At 42.2% G+C, this 12,208-nt stretch overlaps 1 protein-coding gene across 2 annotated transcripts in view; it reads right to left on the bottom strand.

Moving 5' to 3' along the window:
- Window positions 1–12,208, bottom strand: part of jag2b (jagged canonical Notch ligand 2b) — a 99,158-nt gene that overhangs the window by 33,466 nt on the left and 53,484 nt on the right. For both annotated transcript variants that reach the window (XM_029631569.2, XM_029631570.2), the window contains exons 7-9: window positions 7,557–7,676; window positions 7,154–7,267; window positions 4,188–4,301 (exon numbers count right to left, since the gene is read on the bottom strand). In XM_029631569.2, coding sequence (XP_029487429.2) covers window positions 4,188–4,301; window positions 7,154–7,267; window positions 7,557–7,676 — 348 coding nt within the window. The remainder of the gene's footprint in view (window positions 1–4,187; window positions 4,302–7,153; window positions 7,268–7,556; window positions 7,677–12,208) is intronic.

The raw sequence follows: 12,208 nt of genomic DNA, 5'->3' as shown, positions 1-12,208 counted from the left end.
TTTTCCCCCTCATTTTGTCTGTCATAGTTGAAGCTTACCTATGATGAAAATTATAGGCCTCATCTTTTTAAGTGGGAGAACTAGCACAATTGGTGGCTGACTAAATACCCCCTCCCCACTGTGTGTGTGCACACACACACACACAATTTTAAAAAAGCGTTTTTTAAATTTTTATATTTAAAATCGGCCGATTAATCGGTATCGACTATTTAGTCCTCAAATAATCGGTATCGGCGTTGAAAAATCATAATCGGTCGACCTCTAATAGAGAGGTGAGAGAAAGATGAGTGAGAGGGGGAAGAAAGAGGTGAAAAGGCACATTGAAGCCCCACCACCAACACATCAGCACAAAAGGAGTCCACGAATGGGTCTTCTTGTCAGTCTCTCCCACTTATAACAAACTACAGTAAAGAACTGTACAAAATCCATTTAACATAAAGGTTTGGGTAAAGCTCCCCTTCATTTCTGGCAAGTGGAGGGAAATGTATAAGCCTATACTATTGGTGGGAGCATTACACTTATTATCCAGTCAGCCATTTTAGTCCAACAAGAAGGAGGTTCCACTCTATCCCTAAATCCTAAATTGATCCCTAGTCCCTCCTCCTCCTACACACACTACATGAGTGGCAAAGAGTTGAAAAGGAGGTTGTGGACTGCATCTCCTCCACCTGTCCTCTCTCAACTCCCTCAATCCAGCTACCCAGATAACTTGTTTGAGCCTATCACGTCAAAAAAAAGCAGATGACACCTGAGACGCTAATCTTTTTAAACCACCTCCTCCTCCTCAAAAAAAAAGCCCTGCTGCTTATTAGCACATTAAATATTCAGGAGGGGGGCTGTGCCTGGGAGCATGGCTAGTCCACTCGCACACCTGTACTCTTCGAAACCCAAACATCCAACACTCAGGTAGTAAGGGGAGACCAGGTTACGGTTCCAGCTTTGTAAGGGGAGACCAGGTCCCACCCCGGAGCTTGTTTCCAGGTCATAATCCTCTTTCTGGCAAACCACGCTTCCTCTCAACAGGTACGAGTGGATAAATAAACAAAGATAAAAGAAAAATGTGACACGGGACTCTGGTCATAGACAATAGCACTCATGACTTGTGGTCATTGAGGTTCGAGTGTAGCGGTTGCCAAGCAGTTTCCGGTGTACATCGCTGTGCTCTGAAGGCACCCGCATCGTGTTGCGGACAGTAGCCATCTTAATTTGAGCGGCCCAGTGTAATGACCACAGGAGTAATGTAGACTCAATGGGGTGGAAGGAAGTACACACACAAAAACACATATACAAACCAATCATACAGGATTGTACGGCTAGCGATAGCATTGCTCATTGTAATGTGATTGGATGTACACATTTTATTCCTGCAATGTCAATGGTTGCAATCTGAATGGACATGGCATTACTTCCTGTAATTTGAGTGGAAGGGAGGGAGAGCTGAGAATCAGTAAAGCACAGTGCACTACTTTTGAGAAAAAAAATATAGCAGTCTGTAGCGCAGGTACATCGGTCCATTAATACAGGACTAGCAAAGGCCCAGTACACTACTTCAGTGAAGAAAAAAAGGGTGTGCAGCAGCACCCTCCTTCCTGGGATTATGGAAGAAACTATTGGTAATTGTCATGCGAGTGGACTCTCCACTGATCAATGGTGTACTTAAAAGGATAGTTCACCAAAAAGCTAATATTAGCGGAAGTAGCTAGATTCACAAATCCAAAGAATGGATTGCCGTCTCTCGAGGTCGATAGACTTCCGTCATGGCAAGTAAGCAAATATGTACATTTGTAATTTGGATGAACTATCCCTTTAATGTCAGAAAAAAAAGTAAATTTGACCTAGTGTCACGTTTTTTGACCAATCGATTCTTTATGTAAATATATATTAGAGTTGTATTTAACCCCCTTTTTCGTCGCTGCTCAGCAGTCCCCTGAAACATGACCCGCCAAACTGAGCTTCGTAACTCGGAAGCCAGACGCACCAGTGTGAAACACTGTTCACCTGACAAGCAGTCAACCTGCAGGTGCCCGGCCGACCACAAGGAGTCATTAAAGCGTGATGAGCCAAGTAAACCCTCCCTTAAGCCAGACAACGCCGGGCCAATTCTGTGCCACCCTAAGGGACTCCCGATCATGGCCAGTTGTGATACAGGCTGGGATCGAACCTGGATCTTTAGTGACACCTCTAGCACTGTGATGCAGTGCCTTAGACCCCTGTGCCAATCGGGAGGCCCGGGGTCAACATTTTTTACAATGTATTTCACCCTATATATAGACATACCCTATGTGTTTTTTCTTTTTTGGGGGGGTTCCCCCCTTTTTCGCCCCAATTTCGTAGTAACCAAATATTAGTAGTTACTAACTTGTCTCATCACTACAACTCCCGTACGGGCTCGGGAGAGACGAAGGTCGAAAGTCATGCGTCCTCCGAAACACAACCCAACCAAGCCGCACTGCTTCTTAACACAGCGCGCATCCAACCCGGAAGCCAGCCGCTCCAATGTGTCGGAGGAAACACCGTGCACCTGGTGACCTTGGTTAACGTGCACTGCGCCCGGCTCGTCATAGGAGTTGATGGTGCGCGATGAGACAAAGATATCCCTACCGGCCAAACCCTCCCTATGCCGGACGACGCTAGGCCAATTGTGCGTCGCCCCACGGACCTCACAGTCGCGGCCGGCTGCAACAGAGCCTGGGCGATACACTATGTGCTTTTAATAAAATCAACTATATGCCTGATGTTTTAGGCACACTGTGATTAAATAATTAGAACACACAAGTGACTCAAGAGGGAGCCAAAGATCAAGATCCCCTAAAAGGAAGAAAAAAAAAGGAAAAGAAAAATGTTCCGGACTCTCCTCCAGCTGCTGCTGGCCTTTGCAGATTATGCCATTAAGCTCCTAAAGTAGCCGGTAGGTAATAGGCTACAACTGGGGTGGTCAAACTTTTCCATTTGGAGTGCCAATTTATGATTTTCATATACACATTCAGGGAACAGTTTCATTTAATTTATAATAAAATCTTTGTATCGCAATCATTATGGGGTAAATCAAAATTCTAAAGGTCACTTTATTGCTAACTATGTAAAAATTGCCTACATAAAGTCAATAAACAAAAACATTGCAGCCTGAAGGTATAAAATACCCTGATAAATTATCCTATAAATAACATTGTTTATGCATAGCCTGTCTGCAAGGAACTTTAAACATTGTATCAACTGACTTGGGTCTGGCCTGAAGCGTGCACTAGCAAACTTGCAACATTGTATAAAATATTGTGGCCCCTCAGTTTCCCGTGCCACTGAGCTCTGAACAGAGACCGCTGTAGGCTATTTGCACAAGAACTATATCAGGTAGCCCTATTTTATGTTTCCACTGGATTAGAGGATACTTTTTTCCCCCCTTTTCACACTGGGAGCTGGAAAGATTTTACAAATAGGCTACGTTGAAGAACTATTGTCATTGTCAATGGACATAAAGACAGATTTAGTTTACTTGCTGTTTGAGGTGAAGAAAACATCTTTGAAAAGCTTCAGTGGTGGTAAGCTAAGACAAGTCAGAAATACTAAATCAGACCCACAAATGGGCACATTTATAGACCTACATTTGCACACAGGCCAGGTAGCCTAGGCCTACTTCTATGCATAATCAGGTGCGTGTCCTTACTCAACTTTGTCTGTAGAGCTCCTGTCAATCAATAAATTGACAATTTGTAAATGGAAAGAAAAAAACTACAACTTTTACTCACAAGTGTAGCCTATGTTGTGTGGGTGACAAACAACGTGTCCACTGACAATTATAATAATAATAAATGAATGCATTAACAAATGATCGTAACCAAATAAACATTGTGCATTAGATATTATGGGAATTAACAGTAAATGTACTACTGGTGAGCCATCCCCGTTGCCTCCGCAATGGATTAGTCCACTGAGACACGTCTGAATCAAGAAAGGTCTCGTCTGCCATATATATATTTTTTAAATAAAATAAAAAATAATGCTATATGACACTCACTGCTTGATAATAAAAAAAAAAATCTTGGTCGATCAACAGGACATTGACAAATGTATTAGTCGACTAAATGGGGTCAGCCCTACTTTAATGGATTGTTGTAAAATCATGTCTGGATGCACCACTGAGACACTCATGCAGTCTGATTTGGGTGGGGTGTGTGATCAGGGGGTCTTACCGATCTGGCAGGTCTTCCCACCCCACTGTGGGGGGCACACACACTCAAAGCCGTTCTCCAGATCGATGCATGTCCCGCCCTGGGCACAAGGACTGGACGCACATTCGTCCAAGTCTGAGTAAAACCAAAAACACAAAATTAAATAAACAGCACAAACACATTGCCACATATTTGGCATACTATACTAAGTCAGTGTTCAACATTTAACAATACATCACGTTTAATATGAAATATTGTGGTGACCGATTTCGATTTAATACAACCTCTACTTTGTTATCCAGTAACAATTTCTATAAACACAATGGCCCGGTGTGGCTCAGATGGTTGAATTGAATGCATCTTTATTGATTTGCTGAAGGCATTTGACACAGTGGACCATGCTTTGTTGGTGCAAAGATTAATGTTGTGGAATTACTGGTCATGCTCTAAATAGGTCATTTATAAACCAATCAAATTGTACACAATGTGTAATGGTGGATGGTTGTAAATCTGAGTCCATAAAGTTGTGCTCAGGTGTTCCGCAAGGTTCTATTTTGGGCCCACTGTTGATCATTGTGTATAACATTGGGGATCATATTGAAACAGTGGATGTTTGTTTTTATGCAGATGACACTGTTCTTTATTCAAGTGGTAGTAGTTTATCTTAAGCATTTGAAAATGCCCAACAAGCATTTAACACCATATAACAGAATCTGTATGATTTGAAGCTGGTCTTGAATTCAGGTAAAACAAAATGCATGCTATTTTCTAATGCCAGGCATGTTACTAATCATGTCATTGCTACATTGGATGGACATACTATAGAGCAAGTCAAAGGGTACAAATATTTGGGTGTGGGGGTTGGTGACAAGCTGAGATTCACTGTTCATGTGGAGAACTTGATAAGGAAGCTCAAGATAGGTTTTAATTACTGGCATAAGGCTTGTTTTTCTCTGAAGGCCAGGAAGGCGCTGGTACAATAAACATTACCGGCAGTCTTTAGTGAGATATATATATATAATATGTATATATATCTATATATATGCCTCAACCACTAACTACCCTGAGCACACTTGATTCAGTATATCATGCGGCCCTCAGGTTCATTATCAATCAAAAACGTCTAACACATCCTTGTGATTTCTACAGCGCCGTCGGCTGGTCGTCATTGACCTTGCAGTCTTAAACACTGGTATATACACTGAGTTATAAGGCCATATTGGGTAAAATGCCACTGTTATTCTTTAATCAGTTCAGTGAATAATTATTAAAATTACAGTCCCATTCTCATTTGCTTTTAAGAGCAGCAAGAATTAGAACAGGCCATGGTAGAAATAGCTTTAGTTACTCAATTCCATGGTCCTGGAATTCTCACGTGTACATTTTAAAAAGTCACATTGGTAGAGTTTAAAAACACCTGGTCAATGTAAATATCATAGAAGAGTAACTGTCTTTAGATCAGTTGTTTTTTAGTTATGACATGTAACTGTATGTGTCTATAGTTTTGTTCAATGTGTTAGTGCATGCAAGTTATTGTCTGAAAATTTGTTCCCCCTGCTGCTGTTGGACCAGGTTTCTTGAAAAATAGATTTTCTCAATGAATAAAACCTGTAGGCCAAGGTTGTGGGTTCAAATCCTGCAGCGATCACATAAAAACACAGGCACTCAATGTACTGTTAGTCACTTTGGATGAGATTGTCTGCTAAGAGACATGTATGACTTTAGATAATCACCTCCCCTATAAAACAAAGGTCGCAAAATTCCAGTAATTTTCTCAAAATAACCAGGTTTAGAGGATTACTGAGTGTCCTGCTAATTCCGTCCCGATTCCAGTAAACGTCTAAAGATTGATAGTATATCAAAACGCTACCCTTCGCTACAATTCACCTCCGGCATCTTGTTAAAGCGTACCTGAGGTCACTAGTGCAGAGGTGTTGGCTAACTGCATTTCATTATTTTAAAAGTGACCCACAAAGCCTATTTTCAGGAGCTTGTTGCCAGAACGCATCAATAACTTATAGCAGCACCACATGCTAAGAGTCTTACGCAGTAGTCACTGAGAAAGAGGAAGGGAGTGAGAGAGCAATAAGATAGTTAAAGGGGAGTCCAAGAGATGCAGTTGAAAGAGAAAGAGCACAAGAAACATGGAGAGATGTTAGAGGTAGAGTCAGAGATGCAAGAAAGAGAAAAAATACAAATAAAGCAAGAGCAATAGAGAAAGCAAAAGAGCAGAGAGAGAAAGCAAAAGAGAGCGAGAGGGAAGACTGTCATGGTAGCATAACACGATTAGCATAATCCAGGCCCCAGCAGATTAGTTGCTATTAAAGCCCTCTCCTTGCACTTCTGATACAGGCATGGAGAAACAAACACAGGACTTCTGCAATCATACAGTCACTCTCCATTACCAGTGCAATACTTTAGGCCAGATAGCTACACACCTTGGGGGACTAGGGAAAGCACCTTGATGGGACAGGTAGGGGTGGGGCACACATTGTGTGTATGTGTGGAAGGTGCAGCGTATTCTCCACACCATGCCACCAATGCGGCCTGGTTCAAAGAGAGGGCAGGTTATGCAAATCACCCTTCCGGGTGAGTCTTCTGCCCGAAGGGTGTCTAATCCTAGCCCCTATGAAGCCAGGGCCCCCCACAGTAGCACACACACTCTACTGCAGGGATGGCCAGCAAGGAGAGGGAAGGGGTTAAAGGAAGAAGAGTGGGATGGGCTAGCTAGATGGACAGAAAACAAGTCACAGGCCCTATTCCAATACTTTCAAAATGCATGATAAGAGTAGGATAAGATTGGCGCTATAAAATATGATCCTAGATCTGTGGTTTAGGGGCAACTTCCACAGGAGCTGTTGGAACGAGGCCAAGGTTCACTGTTTGTATCAAGCTCGGAGGGAAACGCAAGCGTCACAAAGGAAAGAGTCGGAGACGGTACAGATATGGAGGGAGATGTTTAAGACAAAAAGGGGTGGTGTTCTCACCGTTGGCGCAGGTGGGCCCCTCCCACCCCGGAGGGCAGTGGCACTCGAAACCAGAAGGGACCTCGTGGCACGTGCCGCTGTTGGCACACGGGTCGGACGCACAGGCGTGCTCAGCTGTATAACACACACACACGTGGAGATACACAAACACATCACTATACAAACGAGCAGGTCAAAATCTGGGAAAAGTCCTAAAGGGGTCAAAATGCAACAGGACCTTTAAGCCCACCTGGAGTGGTAACTAGGGTAAGAGGGCAGAGGTCAAATGGGAACAGGCCTTTAAGCCCTTCCAAAGTATTTGTGAAAAACATGGATGTGGCCAGCGCAGAGCTCAGATCTAGGGGAAGAAATAGAGCTGGGCCTTTAAGCCTTTTTGAGTGGTAGCTTGTATTCTGTGTCTCACCTATCTCGCAGGTCTTGCCAGAGTAGCCATCGGGGCAGGCACAACGATACTCATCCGGCTCCGTGTTCATGCAGGTGCCGCCGTTCACGCACGGCTGGTGTCTGCCACAGTAATTCAGATCTGGGCATAATTACACACACAGATTAGGAACACTAAATCAAGCCCCCCCCCACCTCTCTTACACTATAATTCTGGTTCTCTACAGCACCCCACCAGACACTGTGTGCAGATGTGAAATGACTGGAAAGGTGTAAGCCTATCCTGAAGGCAAGACAGAGCTAAACGTATTCCCATATAGCGCATTTTTAAATACTGTTCAGTTCTAAAAAAAAATGTTTTTTTAAACTTGTCTGGAGGCTAGGGGAATTTAGATTTGGTAAGCACACACTGCCTGCGTCCCAAATAGCGCAAAAGGGGTGTCATTTGGGACGCATTCCAAAGTCAGCCAACATAGTACTATGGAAGTGTACGATGTATCAAGCCCTGAGGCTGTTCTGTTTCCCCCCCTAAAGGCCTTGTGAATAAATAAAGAGGGACTGGACCCCACTATCCTCTCATCCTAGAAAGTACACAGTGACTGAGGGCAGAGGGAGGATTGGGTGTCCCTATGGCCACTACAGTAAGGTCTTGACACTAGTATCCTATCACCATGCTAACTTCACCCTAAGAAGCACGACAGACTGAGTGTAATGCAGTACGAGAACGTCATTTTTCATCACAAAATGGGTGGCTCCTTGTAGTTCCGCCTATAGGCTTTGCATCATATAAGCAGTCTACTGTTCAAACTATAATTCAAACATTGTAGCCTACTGGCAGGCACAAAACAAGGTAATGTAAAACAAACCTCACCTTTCATTACAAGTAGCTATTATGTAAATATGCAGTTGGTTCTTTTTCAAATTAGCTTACAGTAGTTATTTTTCAAAGTATTTCTTCTTTGTCTTTACCACAAAATGGGAAGACAATGAGAATCTCTGCCATTGCCCCCTTGTGAATGTTGCCATTTGGGAGTTCAGGAATGCATGCAAAAAATATAATAAGACTCCACACCCAAGTATAATAACGGCGTGAAGTGGAGCGATTAACACAAATATACAATTACTACTATGTGTTAGGTGTTTATGCTAACAGCTAGAGGGATTTCCTCTGCTGTAACCATCAGTATCAACTCAAATAAACACCCTGTTAGCAGTTAACGCTAACAAAAAAGTAGCATTACTACTATCACTATGTACTAGCCGTGTTGTGTGTTTATATAACTATGCCAACAGCTAGAAGGACGTCCCTTTGCAGTAGCCACAAGTTTCCATCTCCACCAGTCATTAGCGGGGCCCGATTGTCAGCTCTGGTTAGAGGTTTCCTCTAGGATCAGTTTTCCCTTGCCAACTCCAAAGCTTAAGTATTACAAAGAGTGAAGAGACCAAATTGATCTTAGATTCTTTATCTGAGGCAACAAAAAAAAAAACAGTCAGGCTTTGGGCCCGGTGTCCCGATAGCGATGGAACTTAGGGTTACTAATTGTTAAAACAATGCATTTTTCCCACAACGGCCAAAGATGTAACATGCGTTCCCCAAAACGCAGACAGAACTTTGCCTAAGTGAGTCGTTAAGGCAGTGTCGATACTGATAGGATCGAAAGAAACGCAACCCGGCTCTCAGATGAGCTTTCAACATTGAATTCTTACCTTAACATAATTATTCCATAATACTGATGATGGATCAGCTCCTAGAGAGATATTAGCTATGGCTGCAAATATTGAGGTGGCTTATCCGAATGCTTAACCTATAATAACACATTAACTCAAGATTTGGCACATTGCGCACGTGGTTACATATCATGAAATACATTGAGGTAGAAATTAGATTGCTAATTGTAGGCTAAATACATTTCAATTGAATGAACAACCTATGTAGCCTATACATCTGTTAATTCAATCATCTCGATTTTCATTTGATGCATCTTTTTATGCTTTGCTTGTAACAATTGCAATGACATCAGCAACTTCGTATTTGTAGTCAGCTTCATTGTGAAGTTACCGGTGGTCACAGAAAGACATCTCGATTCTGTGTTTAGTAGAGATTTTTGGTGTACAAAATGAAGCGGTAGGGGGAAAACGCATCTAGCGACAGACTTAGCCGTTCTACGAGTGGTCTGAGAGTCTGTAAATAACAAGCTATTTCAACTGCAACTTTAGTAAATGGTTTTGGGAAACACTGCTCCTAGGAAAGTCCTCACAATGAACTTAGCCTTAAGACGCATTTGGGAAATCAGGCCATTTTCTACTTTCATTTGTGCATTATGAATAGGGAACAAAGAAACAAAAACAGGATCAGTTACTAAGGGGATTGGTTTGTCTCCACAGCAACCAGCAATGCTGACACCGCAACAAGCAGCAAATCTGCTTGTTGTAAGAGGCAGTAATGCTATTTGTTACAGTGCAATGGTTTTGCGTCTCTGGAACTAGTGGGCATGCTCTGGTCACGGCAGCAATGTTCCAACATCTAGTGGAAAGCTTTCCCAGAAGAACGGAGGATGTTATAGCAGCAGAGGGGGACCAACTCAATATTAACACCCAAGATTTTGGAATGAGATATTCAAAGAGCAGGTGGCCAAATACATACTTTTGGTAATGTACTGCAATGCATGCATGTACAGTTGAAGTCGGAAGTTTACATACACCTTAGCCAAATACATTTAAACTCAGTTTTTCACAATTCCAGACATTTAATCTTCGTAAAAGGATCACCACTATTTTAAGAATGTGAAATGTTAGAATAATACTAGAGAATTATTCATTTCAGCTCTTATTTCTTTCACCACATTCTCAGTGGGTCAGAAGTTTACATGCTACCAAATACTAATTGAACGTATTGCCTTTAAATTGTTTAACTTGAGTCAACCCTTTCAGGTAGCCTTCCACAAGCTTCCCACAATAAGTTGGGTGAATTTTGGCCCATTCCTCCACAGAGCTGGGGTAACTGAGTCAGGTTTATAGGCCTCCTTGCTCACATGCTTTTTCAGTTCTGCCCACAAATTTTTCTATAGGATTGAGGTCAAGGATTTGTGATGGCCACTCCAATACCTTGACTTTGTTGTCCTTAAGCCATTTTGCCACAACTTTTGAAGTATGCTTGGGGTCATTGTCCATTTGGAAGACCCATTTGCTACCACGCTTTAACTTCCTAACTGATGTCTTGAGATGTTGCTTCAATATATCCACATCATTTTCCTACCTCATCATGTCATCTATTTTGTGAAGTGCACCAGTCCCTCCTGCAGCAAAGCACCCCCACAACATGATGCTGTCACCCTCATGCTTCACGGTTGGGATGGTGTTCTTCGGCTTGCAAGCCTCCCCATTTTTCCTCCAAACATAACGATGGTCATAACAGCCAAACAGTTCTATTTTTGTTTCATCAGACCAGAATACATTTCTCCAAAAAGTACGATCTTTGTCCCCATGTGCAGTTGCAAACCGTTGTGTTTTTTTTATGGCAGTTTTGGAGCAGTAGCTTCTTCCTTACCGAGCGGCCTTTCAGGTTATGTCGATATAGGACTCATTTTACTGTGGCTATAGATACCTTTGTACCCATTTCCTCCAGCATCTTCACAAGGTCCTTTGCTGCTGTTGTGGGATTGATTTGCACTTTTCGCACCGAAGTACGTTCATCTGGAGGAGACAGAATTCGTCCCCTTCCTGAGCGGTATCATGGCTGCGTGGTCCCATGGTGTTCATGCTTGCGTACTATTGTTTGTACAGATGAATGTGGTACCTTCAGGCATTTGGAAATTGCTCCAAATGTGTCCAATAAAATAACATCAAATTGATCAGAAATAAAGTGTAGACATTGTTAATTTTGTAATAGACTATTGTAGCTGGAAACGGCAGATTTTTTATGTAATATCTACATAGGCGTACAGAGGCCCATTATCAGCAACCATCACTCCTCTGTTCCAATGGCACATTGTGCTAGTGTTGTAACTTTGTGTTACAGAGTTAATGTTTAAGTTAATTCATTGAGCTGTATCTAAAGACATTTCTTTACAGTTATTTACATATGTAATTGTATTGTTAGTATTGAATTACGCTTTTGACTGCAAGTTCCAGAATGCCTTGCAACAGGAATGAGAGAGAACACGCCAGTTATGTGCAGGTGCAAGGTGAGTAAGCTGATTTTCTGTTAGCATCTTACCTGCATTGCTCTGTAGAATCTAAAGTTGTTAAATGTAACGTGAACAAGTATTATTACTAAAAGAAGCTTTTATATCAAACCCGACGTCCCGAGTCATTACTTTGAAGACAGTTAATCTAAAAGTTAGCTAATCCAAGATTATTTTAGAAGGCAAATTGATCATTAGAAAAGCCTTTTGCAATTATGTTAGCACAGCTGAAAACTGTTGTTCTGATTAATGAAGCAATACAACTGGCCTTCTTTGGACTAGTTGAGTATCTGGAGCATCAGCATGTGTGGGTTCGATTACAGGCTCAAAATGGCCAGAAACAAAGACCTTTCTTCTAAAACTTGTCATTCTATGCTTGTTTGCAAAAATGAAGGCTATTCCATGCGAGACATTACTAAGAAAAACACTTGTCTCAACGTCAACAGCGACTCCGGGATGCTGGCATTCTAGGCAGAGTTCTTCTGTCCAG

Source organism: Oncorhynchus nerka, linkage group LG24, assembly GCF_034236695.1.
Source record: "Oncorhynchus nerka isolate Pitt River linkage group LG24, Oner_Uvic_2.0, whole genome shotgun sequence".
Lineage (NCBI taxonomy): Eukaryota > Metazoa > Chordata > Actinopteri > Salmoniformes > Salmonidae > Oncorhynchus > Oncorhynchus nerka.
The sequence above is the reverse complement of the archived record's forward strand: the minus strand, read 5'-3'. Positions and strand labels throughout refer to the sequence as shown.